Source organism: Girardinichthys multiradiatus, chromosome 15 (genome assembly GCF_021462225.1).
Source record: "Girardinichthys multiradiatus isolate DD_20200921_A chromosome 15, DD_fGirMul_XY1, whole genome shotgun sequence".
Lineage (NCBI taxonomy): Eukaryota > Metazoa > Chordata > Actinopteri > Cyprinodontiformes > Goodeidae > Girardinichthys > Girardinichthys multiradiatus.
Window position 1 is genome coordinate 5,190,569 of NC_061808.1, and position 16,762 is coordinate 5,207,330.

The following is a 16,762-nucleotide window of genomic DNA, read 5'->3' on the forward strand; positions in this document are numbered from 1 at the left end:
GTGCCAGAAAACACAGTGTTTCACAGTGCGCTGCGTGTTCTTTGTATGCGGCAGTATACTGTAACTCCAAACCAGTCAGGGTGTCCATGCTGACCGCCATCCACAGCTGAAGCAATGTGCTAGCATCAGAACTGGTACACGAAGCAATGAAAGAAGGCGGTCCAATCTGATGGATCACGTTGTCTTTTGCGTCACATCGATTGCTGGGTGGGTATGCAATACTTACCCATGGAACATGCGACACTAACCTTGATAAGTTTGATACCCGAAGATCTCCATTCAACTGAACATCTGTGGGATGTGCTGGAAAAACAAGTCCGATTCATGGTGGCCAACATCGTAACTTATAGGACTTAACCCTCCCTAGCAACATTTTGTTGAATAGTCACAGGAAAGACAACATCACCTTCTGTCTTAACAGCAGGGAATTGTGGTTAAGCTGGGAACAAAACATCTGTTTGTATATAAATGTGGTTGACAGGTTCTTCGGCTTCCTCACCTGGGTCAATCAAGCCCGACTTTCAACATCATTATTCAGGCTGAGTTCGGTCCAGTTTTCATTTCCAGCCAACCTTTTAAAAGCATAGACATAGCTTAATAGAAAGACGTCCATGGATGTCCTGTGTTATACAGAAAGGTCTGCTGCAACCTCTCTGTACCAGATACCACAGCACACATTCAGGAGTCTAGTTGGACTCTATGCCTCCAAAAAGCAAAAGAGGCACCAACACACTATTAGGCAGGTGGTCATAATGTTATTCCTGTGTACCTACAGGTCCTTCTCAAAATATTAGCATATTGTGGTAAAGTTCATTATTTTCCATAATGTCATGATGAAAATTTAACATTCATACATTTTAGATTCATTGCACACTAACTGAAATATTTCAGGTCTTTTATTGTCTTAATACGGATGATTTGGCATACAGCTCATGAAAACCCAAAATTCCTATCTCACAAAATTAGCATATTTCATCCGACCAATAAAAGAAAAGTGTTTTTAATACAAAAAACATCAACCTTCAAATAATCATGTACAGTTATGCACTCAATACTTGGTCGGGAATCCTTTTGCAGAAATGACTGCTTCAATGCGGCGTGGCATGGAGGCAATCAGCCTGTGGCACTGCTGAGGTCTTATGGAGGCCCAGGATGCTTCGATAGCGGCCTTTAGCTCATCCAGAGTGTTGGGTCTTGAGTCTCTCAACGTTCTCTTCACAATATCCCACAGATTCTCTATGGGGTTCAGGTCAGGAGAGTTGGCAGGCCAATTGAGCACAGTGATACCATGGTCAGTAAACCATTTACCATGTGGTTTTGGCACTGTGAGCAGGTGCCAGGTCGTGCTGAAAAATGAAATCTTCATCTCCATAAAGCTTTTCAGCAGATGGAAGCATGAAGTGCTCCAAAATCTCCTGATAGCTAGCTGCATTGACCCTGCCCTTGATAAAACACAGTGGACCAACACCAGCAGCTGACACGGCACCCCAGACCATCACTGACTGTGGGTACTTGACACTGGACTTCTGGCATTTTGGCATTTCCTTCTCCCCAGTCTTCCTCCAGACTCTGGCACCTTGATTTCCGAATGACATGCAGAATTTGCTTTCATCCGAAAAAAGTACTTTGAACCACTGAGCAACAGTCCAGTGCTGCTTCTCTGTAGCCCAGGTCTGGGGAATGCGGCACCTGTAGCCCATTTCCTGCACACGCCTGTGCACGGTGGCTCTGGATGTTTCTACTCCAGACTCAGTCCACTGCTTCCGCAGGTCCCCCAAGGTCTGGAATCGGCCCTTCTCCACAATCTTCCTCAGGGTCCGGTCACCTCTTCTCGTTGAGCAGCGTTTTCTGCCACACTTTTTCCTTCCCACAGACTTCCCACTGAGGTGCCTTGATACAGCACTCTGGGAACAGCCTATTCGTTCAGAAATTTCTTTCTGTGTCTTACCCTCTTGCTTGAGGGTGTCAATAGTGGCCTTCTGGACAGCAGTCAGGTCGGCAGTCTTACTCATGATTGGGGTTTTGAGTGATGAACCAGGCTGGGAGTTTTAAAGGCCTCAGGAATCTTTTGCAGGTGTTTAGAGTTAACTCGTTGATTCAGATGATTAGGTTCATAGCTCGTTTAGAGACCCTTTTAATGATATGCTAATTTTGTGAGATAGGAATTTTGGGTTTTCATGAGCTGTATGCCAAAATCATCCGTATTAAGACAATAAAAGACCTGAAATATGTCAGTTAGTGTGCAATGAATCTAAAATATATGAATGTTAAATTTTCATCATGATATTATGGAAAATAATGAACTTTATCACAATATGCTAATATTTTGAGAAGGACCTGTATATTAAGGATTTCTAATCCCTGTTTTTACATACACCGCAGTGTCTGACCTTGCCATAATAAAAAAAAAAATTTAATATACACTATATTGTCAAAATGTTGGGTCACCCATTTAAATCATTGAATCCAGGTGTTCCAAAAGCTTCCATGGCCATCAGTGTATAAAATCCAGCAGGCAGGATGCAAAGTCCATGACGATATGGTGAGTTTTGTATGGAAGAACTTGACTGGGCCTTACAGAGTCCTGGGCTCAATCCGATAGAAAACCTTTGGGATAAATTAGAGCTGAGACTGTGAGCCAGGCCATCTCTTCTAACAGCAGTGTCTGACCTCACAATTGGCCTAAAATTCCCATAAACACACTCCTGAACCATGTGGAAAGCCTTCCAGGTGAGTCTGCTGTAAGTTTATTTCTATAGCACATTTCAGCAACAAGACAATTCAAAGTGCTTTACGCAATGAAAAAGCATATTGCTGTGGCATAATAAAGGAAAGTAAGGTCAAGTTGGATTACTGACTAAAATAAATGATGTTTCAGTTAACAGTTTAAACAGAACAATCACAACACAATGATTTTAACCTTAAAACAACTCAATGATTCAACATTTCTGCAGTTTTCTGGAAGTTTGGCACAGATTAGTGAAACATGAGAACTGAATTCTGATGACTTGTTCTACACTTTGTAAACCTTTTTTGCGGCTAATGAAATGTTTTTTTCTAATTAGTAGTAATTAAGAGTTCAGCCTGTTTAACCTCTGTTTTTACAGATTTAAAAACCATAATTCTTCACCACATAGTGTTTTCTTGCATAAAAGTCTAAAATCTATTCTTCACCAAGAAGATTTTTCTGAAGAACTATTGATTTACATTTCTGTTAAAGTTTTTGCAGATAAAGATGCTTTATTATTTCTCTTTTGTATTTTTTTTTCCAAACAAAACTAGATCGTACAGCATTTTTTACCAAAATAATCCTAAAAGAAGAATGCTTCAGTGTTCAGACACTTCAGTTATTCTGTTTTTCATCCAAGACAGACTGAGAAAGTGAACAATGCAATGTTTTAATTAAAGAAAAACTGAATAGTACCAACATCTTCACAGAGTAATAAGGTAACGGAGCAGTGAAAGCCTGTTAAACTGGATAACTGGCTGATTTTTAATCCTAAAAAAACCCCCAGTTTTTAGCCTTTTGCTGGCTGTCTGGCTGCCACTCAGTTAATCTGTTGGTTGTTTTTCCCTCCTCAGTGGACTTGGCTGGAGGCTACAACCTGGGAACCATCAGTCACGACTCCAAGATTGACTGGCTGGAGCTCAATGAAACCGGACGGAAACTGCTGTTCAGGGACAAGAAGCTGCGGGTGAGAATGAAACCTCAGCGCCCCGAGGGGCTGAAACACTGGAAACAATGAGATAAAGACCTCCAGGCAGTAAATTAGAGAGGGCAAATGACAGACAGATATAGTGGGAAAAACCTTTATCCTTAGCTGGGGCTTGTCTGCTGTCAGAGCTGCATCCATCACCCACAATGTGCCTTGTGGCTCTGCATGGTAACAGTTTGGTCAACCGGGAATTATGATGGAAAGTTGGGATGAATGTTGATGCTCCATAAATTGACCAATATGGATTGCTGAAGATGCAACCCATCACTCTTTCCAGTTTTATTCATTATAAGTTTTGGATTTTATTTTTTCAAGTTGCTCATAAAAACATCTCGTATAGTAGAATATAAGTGGATTATTTTGAATTCCTTAATTAAAAATAAATACATTAGTAAATTTATATATTTTTGATTTTTAAGAAACAAGTATTTTTATATGACATAATCAAAACAAAAAAAATCTAATCTTTTATTTTGCGTAGTTTAATCTCTGATATATACAACATGTCCCCGGAGCACGTTGCTCAGGGCTAATTAGATGTTCTACATGACAGTGGTGTCCCAAATAGATGAATAAATGCTTGACAATCTCCAAGAAAAGTGTGACTATTTCATTTCATTTCATTTGTCCTCTCTTTTTTTCCACAATTAGGAAACCATAAGAAGTCAAGTTGTATAATAAATGTTACTTTAAACCTTTTCAAGTGAAGTTTTCAGCTGCTTGATGTCGTTAAAGTTAAATTCAGCCTGAAATTATGAAAGAACCATAATTAAAGTCGGTGACATTGTTGAAGAGGACATTGTATCAAACATGCATAAAAGTTTACCATGCCGTGATTTTATCATAAAATTATGTTATGAAACATCATAAAATTAGTGACTTTTTCAGCATTGAAACAAATTACTCCCTCAGATCAAAATGAACTGGAACGGAAGTCTTCAATGATACTGTTACTTCATTCCATCATAAAATGTATTATCCTCTTGGCGTGCTTGTCCTGTAACATGGCACTCCACGTTGATTTTCTTTAAACCCGTTGAGGATAAATTTTACGCTTGCTTCCCATTCCTCCTCAGCTCCACCTGTACAACATAGAGTCCGGGGTGAAGACCACGCTGCTCAGTTTCTGTTCGTACGTCCAATGGGTGCCCGGCAGTGACGTGGTGGTCGCTCAGGACAGGGGCAACATTTGCATCTGGTACAGCATCGACAGCCCAGAGAGCATCACCATGTTCCCCATCAAGGTGACACTCTGCACATGAGATCCCAGAAACATCCCGATGTGTAAATATACTGTTTAAAAGTCCAAGCCCTTTGTTTTCACTGTCTTTGGCTAGTTACTATTACCAAATTATTTATATTTGCAAAATGCCAGCAAAGTGAAAGAGAAATATTTTATTTTCAGGTTTCCTTTAACGGTCATCATAATTAGAAGGTTCCATACATTTACTTAGTATTTGGTAGAATTGCCTTTTAAACTGCATGTGTCAAACATTTTGTGGATCCTTCCACGAGTTTCTCACAATAGTTTGCTTGAATTCTTTACCCCTGCCCACAAATTTTCTATGTGTCTCAGATCGTTCTACTGATGACAGCTCACCACTTATTTGTGTCTAAGTTACGCTATATTGCCAAAAGAATTTACCTCTCTACTTTTACATGTACATGAACTTTGATAACATCCTATTCTTAATCTATCAGGTTCAATTTGTTGATGGACCCACAGTTGCCAACAATAGCAACTTTAACTATTCTGTATACATCTTCCACAAGGTTTAGGAGTGTGTTCATACTAAAATGAGAAAACCAGAATAGCAGCCTCTGCTATAATTCATCCCAAAGGTGTTGAAGAAGGTTGAGGTCAGGACTGTAGTGTGGGAGACCCTGACTGGCCTGCACAAACTTTATACACCTGCAGCCATGGAAGTGATTGGAACACCACAATTCATTGATTTGGTGGTGTGTTATAGCTTAGACACAAATAAGACGTACTCGATTATGAAAAAATAAAGTTTCGTGCGTCGACGCGTCTTTTAAAAAAATATAAACAAACATTACAAATATCTGAATTTTTCAGTATCGGTGGCAAGAGGTATGAATCACATGCAGTTCAGTAAGGGGACAGTAGAGGGCAATAAAGCTCCAATTGCCTGTGTTGTGTTGTTTACGCAGTGTTGCCAGGTGTACGATAATTATCGTATTTGTACGATAATTTTGCTCTCTGTACGATGTACGATCAACATTCCTAAAAAAAAGGCCAAATGTACGATAATTTGACCATTCCGTGAATGTGTGGTTGTAATCAGTCGTCATCAACCTATCGCCAAAGTCTGTCGGAGTTTTTTTTGTGAACCTTGAAGGCATCTGTGTCCGGATTTGGAAACAGATGCTGGAAATTCCAGCCAATCGTGCTTTTCTAAATGTGACCTACGAGTGACGTGAATGCGTTGGCCTCAGAACAACGGCCATGATTGGCTGAATAGTCCACTGCGCCCGCCCATGATTGAGGAAAAGAAGAAAAGAAAAGAAGAAGAAGCAAAGCCCGGCACTGTGGGGCTGTAACTGTTGATAAATCCATTCCGTACTGACGCCACAATGTTGCGAGGGCCTGTTAGACGCTATTCAACACATCAACAGACTTGTTATTTTGGTTTTGACGATAATTTCCCTCAAAATACGATAATTTTATGTCTCTAGTACAATAATCCTACATTTCTCACCTGGTAACACTGGGCCTACCCAATCCTATGATTCATTGCGGTTTAAAGCAGCAATGGCGGAGGAGGGCGGCAAAATCTGCATAAAGGTTCATAAATTAAATGGAACCTTTGCGGTGTTTTTAGGCGTGTACAGCTGAAATATCAGTTTGTTTTTATCAAGATATGGCTTAATTGCAGAAGTGCAGGGTTCTCGCTGCCATTACAGCCAACTGGTCCCGCGGTCTAGATTAACGGTAGAGTTTTATTTAAGTTAATGACTCACTGGTGATTTGAAGAGTTTGAAAATCGTTCATCTTTATTCCTGGATGTTGATGCTGGGGAAAATTGCCTCAAAATAGAGAGCGAACCTGACTGCTGAATATGTTGCTATGCTTTCCTTTTTCATTGTAATTTAAAATCCGTGTAAATATTAAACATTGTTAAAATCTTCAAGGTCGAAAGATATCGTAAATAACTTCGGATCTTTGACTTTTTAGCAGTTGAGTTTTGCAAAACTAATTGTATTGTTAAAAATAGTCAAAATGATATTTTATGGGTTTTTATTTGTAGGTATTAAATAAAGGAAAGAGGCAATAAAATGACATTCACAGGTGTGTAGAAAAGCGACTGAAGTGTCAGTTCTTTAGGCACTAGTTGCCCATTTTCTAAGAGTAGGTAGACAGGAAATGGGGTGGAGAGAGGGGCAAGACATGCAGTAAACTTCAATGGGCCAGGGCTCAAACCTGTGACAGGTGAAGGTGTGTCTGCAGGTGAAGTCTGCGCCCCTGAAGTGTCAGTTCTTCACTGGAAGTGATGATAGAGATCATAGAAAAATAATCGTGTCTAGTTGACTAATCGCAAAAATAATCCATAGATTAGTAGACTATTGAAATAATCGGTAGTTGCAGCCCATGTCCTGAGATGTTTGTCTTGAGATGTCAGTATTTTCACATCATGTTTTTCCTCATGATGCCATCTACAGGTCCTTCTCAAAATATTAGCATATTGTAATAAAGTTAATTATTTTCCATAATGTAATGATGAAAATTTAACATTCATATATTTTAGAGTCATTGCACACTAACTGAAATATTTCAGGTCTTTTATTGTCTTAATACGGATGATTTTGGCATACAGCTCATGAAAACCCAAAATTCCTATCTCACAAAATTAGCATATTTCATCTGACTAATAAAAGAAAAGTGTTTTTAATACAAAAAACGTCAACCTTCAAATAATCATGTACAGTTATGCACTCAATACTTGGTCGGGAATCCTTTGGCTTCAATGCGGCGTGGCATGGAGGCAATCAGCCTGTGGTACTGCTGAGGTCTTATGGAGGCCCAGGATGCTTCGATAGCGGCCTTTAGCTCATCCAGAGTGTTGGGTCTTGAGTCTCTCAACGTTCTCTTCACAATATCCCACAGATTCTCTATGGGGTTCAGGTCAGGAGAGTTGGCAGGCCAATTGAGCACAGTGCTGAAAAATGAAATCTTCATCTCCATAAAGCTTTTCAGCAGATGGAAGCATGAAGTGCTCCAAAATCTCCTGATAGCTAGCTGCATTGACCCTGCCCTTGATAAAACACAGTGGACCAACACCAGCAGCTGACACGGCACCCAGACCATCACTGACTGTGGGTACTTGACACTGGACTTCTGGCATTTTGGCATTTCCTTCTCCCCAGTCTTCCTCCAGACTCTGGCACCTTGATTTCCGAATGACATGCAGAATTTGCTTTCATCCGAAAAAAGTACTTTGGACCACTGAGCAACAGTCCAGTGCTGCTTCTCTGTAGCCCAGGTCAGGCGCTTCTGCCACTGTTTCTGGTTCAAAAGTGGCTTGACCTGGGGAATGCGGCACCTGTAGCCCATTTCCTGCACACGCCTGTGCACGGTGGCTCTGGATGTTTCTACTCCAGACTCAGTCCACTGCTTCCGCAGGTCCCCCAAGGTCTGGAATCGGCCCTTCTCCACAATCTTCCTCAGGGTCCGGTCACCTCTTCTCGTTGTGCAGCGTTTTCTGCCACACTTTTTCCTTCCCACAGACTTCCCACTGAGGTGCCTTGATACAGCACTCTGGGAACAGCCTATTCGTTCAGAAATGTCTTTCTGTGTCTTACCCTCTTGCTTGAGGGTGTCAATAGTGGCCTTCTGGACAGCAGTCAGGTCGGCAGTCTTACCCATGATTGGGGTTTTGAGTGATGAACCAGGCTGGGAGTTTTAAAGGCCTCAGGAATCTTTTGCAGGTGTTTAGAGTTAACTCGTTGATTCAGATGATTAGGTTCATAGCTCGTTTAGAGACCCTTTTAATGATATGCTAATTTTGTGAGATAGGAATTTTGGGTTTTCATGAGCTGTATGCCAAAATCATCCTTATTAAGACAATAAAAGACCTGAAATATTTCAGTTAGTGTGCAATGAATCTAAAATATATGAATGTTAAATTTTCATCATGACATTATGGAAAATAATGAACTTTATCACAATATGCTAATATTTTGAGAAGGACCTCTATTTTGAGAGGTGCAGCAGTCTCTTCTGCAGCAAAACTAGTCTGGCTTTTTACGTTGCTTTGGAAGTAATGACTTCTTCCTCTCCGAGTGGCCTTTCAGCCCATGTCGCGACAGAACCCGTTTCACAGTGGATCATAACGCTCTTACCAGCGTCAGCAAGGATTTTCATCCGTTTTAGTTGTTGTTTTGGTGTTGAACGCATTCATCTCTGGGACACAGAACCGATCTCCTTCCTGAATGGTATGAGTGCTGGACAATCCCATGCTGTTTATATTCGTGTAGAACTGGTAGCAAGCACATTAACAGGGTTCTGTTTTCACCTACTGTGTTGTCAACATTTCTATATTGCAAGCAAATATTATTTCTTTCTAGGCTAAACAACTGAGCTGTGCATGTGCTTTCCTATAATTCTTCAAAGCAAACTACACATTTGCCGGGAATTCTTTGTTTTATAGGTGTTTCCTCATAGAGCTAATGTCAAATTATATGAAACGCTCACAAATGTGTTAATTTTGCTTCCAGTAGTCGTAGGTTCTTTAGTAGCTGCTTGTTTTAAAACAAACCTACTAAAAAAGCACATTTTTGTCTTTAAAACAATAAGTAACCAGTTAGCTTAACAGTCTAAAATGTTATTATTGAAATGGAAACATCCATCCATGCTTTGTCAGTTTTACAATGTCAGGCAGAAGCATATAGACCGTAATCATATTAACATCTGGCTTTTAAGGTATTATTTGAACCCTTCTTTTTTCAGGATGAGTTTATAATGTAATCATGATCCCAGATTTTAATTATAATACACTGTACACGTTTTGTAATAGGGGAAAACGATGCCAGGCCGTCCTACATTATTGTATCTTATTGCAATATATTGGTACCACTGGCTGCAAAGCAGATGTTCAGCATGATGCTGCCACCACCATGCTTGACAGTTGGTGCTGTGTTCTCATTTTTGAAAGCATCACTGTGACTCCTAAAAACATTCTTATGTCATGTTTTGCCTCGTCTGGCCATAAAGCTATTCTCCCGAAGGTATTTGGCTGTTCCATGTGTGCAGCCGCTAATTTCACTTAAACTGGAAGTCCGTTTTTGAGCAGGGGCTTTTTTCTTGACATCCTCTCATTCCATGTTATCTTTAAACTCTTTTCCTGTGGACAGTGACTCTGGTGTTCCAGCATCTTCCAGTTCCAACAAACCATTCATCTCAAACACACATCAAAACAGATTTTGCAATGGCTAAAGCAAGCTAACCTAAAGCTCCAATCTTAGCCTGATTGAAACTGTGTAGACGATGCTTAGGAGTCATGTTTGTGCCAGGAAGCCAACTAACTTAGCTGAACTCTACCAATTCTGCCAAGAAGATTGTCAGATCATCCAGATACAATTAAACCTGGCTCATGTTGATGGCTATAAAAAGCCAGTAGTTGAGGTTAAACTTGTTAAAGGAGCAGTAAGTCAAATGTTAGTGGAATTAAATACTCTCTTTGAGTCTGTTTGTATAATTTTGACCCTGCACCCTCATATTAATAAGCATGGGTGCATATTATCAGTCCCCCGAATCTCCAAAAAGAACAAATCAAATAAAAATCAATAAAAAATTTATAAAATTCATGCGTGAGTGTATATAAGCCTCATACTGGAATTGTATGTAAAGGAGTTCATCACAATTGTTTGCTATGATGCAGAGTCATCTGCAATAATTCAGCCATCTCGTTCTTGTTTGTGAAAACTCTGTTTATAAATACCTATTCACAAAAAACCCTTTTACTCCCCTTATATGTTTAGAAGAAGCAAAGTGGAACCAAAGTGAAATTCCTTGTTCTCTGCACAAACTTGGCGAATAAAGCTGATTCTGATCCTTTTTTTTTTTGTTATCAGGGAGACATTGTGGATTTGGAAAGAGCTGATGGCAGGACAGAAGTCATAGTGACAGAGGGTGTCAACACAGTGACGTACACTTTGGACGAAGGCCTTATTGAGTTTGGTACTGCCATCGATGATGGAGATTACGACAGGTAGGTTCAGACCTCTCAAGAAGAAAAGAAGAAGCCACTAATAATGAATGCAGCATGGAGTAAACATCCATCCATGCTTTGGTGTGAATCATTGCCTCGCAGCAGGGTGAGCAGAAGAACCCAGATGTCCTTTTATCACTCAGCTTCCTCCTGCTCTTCTTGTGTTTTTCTGCAGCCCTCTCAGGCCAGCTGGGAGATGTAACATGTCTCCTCAGCGAGTCGTGACTTGGACACCTCCAAGAGGAGTCTCTCTAGTGAAGGCTCCTCATCAAATGGAGGAAATAATTAACTGACCTCCTATTTCAAAGAAGGAGCAGATAATTTTTTTTACATTAAGCCTTTTAGCGTTTATTAAAAATCCATTAAGCTTTTGATATCTTAAAATTATTTTTATCAGCTTTACCTCAGCTAAAACAGATAATGACCACCTCCTCACTGACCATCTAACATTTACAGTTCCTTGCTGTATAGCGTTCATTCATTTTGCACTTGTTCACATTCCTGCCACACATTTTTCCTTCCTGACTCAATTACTGCAATTACAGCTGCAGGTCTTTTGGGGTTTGACTCTTAACAGGTTTGTTATAAATCTATAAATAAAAAGAAAATCTGATTATTCTTTGCAAAATAGCTTCAGCCCAGTCCGATTAGACCGAGGGTGTTTGTGAACATCCGTTTTTAAGTTCAGTGATTCTCAATTGGATTTAGGTCTGTAGTATGGTTGGGTCATTCTGACACAAAGTTATGCTTTAATGTAAACCATGGGATGTTGTATGTTTCGGGGTCTTGCGCCAGTTTCCAGTCTTTTGATACGCCTAAATGGAGGTTTTTCTCCAGGATTGCCATGTGTTTAGCTTCAACCATCTTCCCATTAATTTAGACCCGTGGTTCTAAATCCTGCTCTTCGGGACTCACTGTCCAGCATGTTGTGTGTGTTTCCCAGCTGCCCCACATGTGAGTTAATGAAAGGGGCATTCACAGGCTTCAGATGTGCTACAGACACATCCAAAACATGAAGGACAGAGGGCCTTGACAACCAAGTTTGAGAACCACTGACTTAGACCAACTTCACCTTTCCTGCTGAACAGAAGGTTCGCCACACCTTAATGCCTCCAGCAACTTCTTATGGCTTTTTCCAACAACAGTTTTCTTCTTGTTAAATTCGAGGAACACACAACTAACAGTTGCCTTGTCAGCAGATTCTCCCACCTGACCTGTGAATCTCTGCAGCTCCCCCACAGGTTGGGCTTCTTGGCCACATCTCTGATTAAAGCTCTCCCTGTCTGGCCTGTCACTTTAGGTAGAGAGCATCGGTAGGTCTGCAGCTGGTCCATCCTCTCTCCATGTCCAGATGTTGGATTAGATGTTGAAAGTTTGGGATCATTTTTTTAGAACCCAACCGTGCTTTAAACCACTCCACAACTTTCTACCTGACCCGTCTGCTGTGTTCCTTGGTCTTCATGATGCTGTTGGTTCTCAAACAAACCTCTAAGGCCTTTACAGAACAGCTGCATTTATAATAAGATTAAATTACACACAGGTTAACTTTATTTAGTTTAGGGGCTGAACACAAATCCACTTCTAAGATTTTTATTTTGTTTAGTAAAAAAAATATTTCAAAACATTTTATTTTATTCCTTCAAGTCCAAAAGGCCAAAGAGTGCTCTTGAACTAGCCATTTTTTCAGCTGGTGTGAGGCTGAAGGAGTGCAGATGTACAGCTAAGATTTTGTTACAACTGTTTGCTTCTGTTGAATCTTTCCTTGGGCCTTTTAGAAAGAAATACTTCATAGTTTCTGTTTGAAAGCTGTGTTTTACTGCAGTAAAGCCGCGTTGATTAAATAGAAACCAATGAATGGATGACAGAGAAGGTTTAAGTTGTTACTTAGAAACTGGACAAGCAGGACGCACAGGAGCTGAAAAACCATCTGCAGCAGATGAGCAGTATTTAAAGGAATAATAAAATATCCAGCAAAGACCTGACAGATGACCTTGGACACGATTTCATTCTTTAGTTCATCAATGACTGTTTGTTGTTCTGTCTCCAGAGCAACAGCGTTTCTGGAGACGCTGGAGATGTCACCAGAGACTGAGGCCATGTGGAAGACTCTCAGCAAGCTGGCTGCAGAAACACGCCAGCTGCACATCGCAGAAAGGTCAACAGGACAACATCATGCATGCAGAGAAATACAAAAACTTGCTTTTTCAAATGGTGCTCCGTTTCTTGAACACGTTACGTTCTCCATCAGTCTTCTGGAGAAATTAATTTGGGAGAATAAGGAGGTAACAAGGGCTGGATTCTCACCCATAATAAGGAAATATTTTGTTTATAAGAATGCATGATTAGATTCCCTGCAGTGTCCAGAAATACAAAATTAAACCCAAGCAAACAGCAGATGGTGCGTCCCAGCCTCCAAATTCATCTATCATAAGGCAGTTTTTTAATTCTCCATCATTCTCTCTTTCTCACTCTCGCCATCTTTATTTCTCTCTGTTGTAAGAAACTCCTCAAATCTGAATTCTCTGTCATTAATAATGCATATGCTGTTCGTTAGGCTTTGGCTTGATTTGCATAAATCACGAAATGTGGCAAAGGAGCCTTTTTTGTCTGGAGTGGATACTCCTAATGAGGGAGGAACTGATGTTAATGAGGAAGGGGAGGAAGAAGGAGTTTTTTTAGCTTTCCTTCCCTTTATTACTCGTTCATTAATCTGACGCAACTGTTCAGACAGAGTTGGTAATAAAGTAGCCGAACGCTAAGATGTTTCTATTTCTCTGCATTTTAGAGTTGCAGTGTATGTGAAGGCTAATTAGACTGATGCTGTTATTTATCTCAGTTCATTAAATTTGCAAGTTTTCAGACGTCGGTCAGCCTTTACTGAACTTAAAATGTTTCCTGTTAGTTCATTGCTTTCTACAGCTCATCTTATGTGGTTTTATTGTTCTCTTCTCTGGTTTTATCTAATTCTCCAGATGTTTTGCTGCTCTGGGTGATGTCTCAACTGTTCGGTTCCTCCACCAGACAAATCAGATCGCAGACAAATTTTCACAGGAAATGGTGTGTTTTAAAATTACTTTCAGTCATTGGCTAATTTTGGTTTTACAGTGCCTGGCAAAAATCGTCAGTCAACTTATCAGGTTTGTGGTTGCAATATGAAAAAATGTAAACATTTAAGAGGTATAGATATTTTGGCAATGCACTGTGCATTGCCAAAATATAACCTTTACTTTTAGTGATGTAAATAATCCAGTAGTTTGATGAGTTCTTTTAATGTTTTATTGTTTTTTCTGCAGTGCTTTGTTCAGATTTTAATGTCTGTCCTCTAATTAGGGAGAAGACGGGACATCATTTTACAAAGTCCAAGCCCACATGGCCATGTTGCATAAGAACTTTAAACTGGCTGAGATGCATTACATGGAGCAGGTTGGTGTGACAAATTAAACAAAATATTGTATCTAGTAAGGAGTACTTTAACAGTTGACGTTACACAATAAATTAAAACCGTCTCAGTTTTAATCTTAATTGGTAATTCCACCCCCCAAGATAGAGATTGTTTCATTGACAAGTTATTGATAATCAAATCACACACAGGCATTTAATCAGTCTGCCTGTGTGTTGCTTCCTAAACTCCACAGTTTGTTGGATGTTTTGTGTGTTTTCTTTTTAAAACTCTAGAATGCCATTGACGAGGCCATAGAGATGTACCAAGAGCTCCACATGTGGGACCACTGCATCGCTGTGGCTGAAGCCAAGGTAAACTCACCAGATAAGAAAGCCTCCATGTAGTCCTGATTTTAAATGCGTTCAAACAATCATTTTTCATTGCTATCTAAATTCTGTTTAGATAACTGGGACCCATTGGACCTGAGTTCTTATCAAAGTATTTAATCTAAATGAAACCCAGATTTAATATTGGATGTCTGTCAAACCTCAAGAAGTTTATTACCAACCAATTCTTTCACTAAACTTTCAATGTTTTTGAAGTTCTTATTTAAACGACATAATAACTGGCATGTAATTAAATTATTTCTTCTGTATCCACAAGTAGGAAAATCCAGCCTTTATATTGACTACAGTTTTTCAGTGGGGGAAATATTCACAGATTTGGTTCAAACAGAGAGAGAAATCTTTGATCATTCCTCTTTATTAGATCTATCGAACTAGATCCCCAGAGTCCTGGGTCCTCTCTTATACCTCCTCTCTTCAGTTCAAGCCGCGGGGTTTCTATTGGATGTAGGTTAGGGGACGGAGTTGTCAGTGGAAGAAGATGGATTTATCTCTTTAAGCATGTCTGTGTTGATTTGGACACATGTTTTGGACTATTATTCGGCTTAAAACCTAATGACCACTCATTTTAGTTTTCAGTCATTTGTATTTAAACCTTCTGGGATTTCAAAACCTTCATGATGCCATACACCCTTACAAGGTTAGCTTTGTACCACCCTCACCATCCGCTTTACTTTCCCTGACAGCAAAATAAAACCGTGAGCCCTCGTCCAGCCTTGTTTGTCACAGCTCCAGTTTAGATAGAGCAGATACGACTGAGGTTGCAGATAATTTCTACCTATACATTTTCAGCAACTGATTTTTCAACAGTACAATGCTGTTCTATTAACACTTATCGCCATGGTTACCCAATAGAAAGCCATATTGATTTGTTTTTTAGCTGCAGGTCACATGATTGTTTAATCAATCTTGGTTATATGTGAACATTTATGAATCTCTACAAATATTCAAAGGTCTTCAGTCCCTTCACTGCTTTAAGTTCTAACATAGGTTTTCATTCCTGAATAAACAGAACCACCCAGAGGTCAACACCCTGCGTGGGAACTACTACCAGTGGCTCACAGAGACGGGTCAAGATGAGAAGGCCGGCGAGGTAAAGGAGAGTGAAGGAGATTTCCAGGCAGCCATCAACCTCTACCTGAAGGCTGGACTACCAGCCAAAGCTGCCCGTCTGGCCATCAGCCGTCCAGAGATCTCCAGCAGCACAGAGACCGTCAGTCGCATCGCTGCCAGTCTCATCAAGGGAGAGTTGTATGATAGAGTAATTGATGTTTATTTTTATTTATATATTTTGTGAGGTATTGATTTCCTCTCTTCTCTTCATATTCATCAAGCCTTTCATGTTGCTTCATCTTGGTTCTCATAACAGATGCCTGGAGAGGATAGCTTTCAGCACAAGAGCAACAGTGCTCCTTGTTATTTTAAGCTTCACTTCATCTGACTGTTATTCCTTTTGTCACTGTTTGCATAAAAATTCTGGGGCTTTTCTTTTCTTAACTTTTAGCTATATTTGATTAGATGTCTGAAAGTGAACAGAAGTGCAGGTATATTTGTTTTAATTTTCAGGACCCACCTTTTTATTTGTTTTGCAAGAGCTTTATTTCTTATGAGCCTTTTCTTTTAATGCAGGTAAATGAAGCCACTGTTTAAAGCAGAATTATACTTATGACTGAATATGACTGGTTATCTATATATTATTAACAATATTAAATGTGTTTTAGTATCCGTTAAATAATAGATATTTTTAAATGAAATGGTTAAAATGGTATCTACCCACCGAAGAGCTCTTTTATGGTGGAAAAATTGGGTTACATTTTAAAAAACACAATTTATTGAAATCTAGAAATTAATATTCACACAAAACTTATCAGACCTCATTCTCATATTAGACTTTCTAGTAGAGGTTGTTGAAGAACCTTTGACGTTTCATGTGGAATTCCCGACTCCGGTTGGTTTATAAGTTCATTTTTCTGATTTTTAATATACATTTAAAGCACACTGCAGATTTCCAGCCTGGGCGTTAAAGCATTC

At 39.7% G+C, this 16,762-nt stretch overlaps 1 protein-coding gene across 1 annotated transcript in view; it reads left to right on the forward strand.

Moving 5' to 3' along the window:
- Positions 1–16,762, forward strand: part of ift172 (intraflagellar transport 172) — a 65,510-nt gene that overhangs the window by 10,715 nt on the left and 38,033 nt on the right. Inside the window, exons 15-22 of the mRNA XM_047388422.1 lie at positions 3,583–3,695; positions 4,793–4,960; positions 10,809–10,945; positions 12,993–13,100; positions 13,918–14,002; positions 14,276–14,368; positions 14,621–14,698; positions 15,744–15,992. Of these exons, the coding sequence (XP_047244378.1) occupies positions 3,583–3,695; positions 4,793–4,960; positions 10,809–10,945; positions 12,993–13,100; positions 13,918–14,002; positions 14,276–14,368; positions 14,621–14,698; positions 15,744–15,992 (1,031 nt within the window). The remainder of the gene's footprint in view (positions 1–3,582; positions 3,696–4,792; positions 4,961–10,808; positions 10,946–12,992; positions 13,101–13,917; positions 14,003–14,275; positions 14,369–14,620; positions 14,699–15,743; positions 15,993–16,762) is intronic.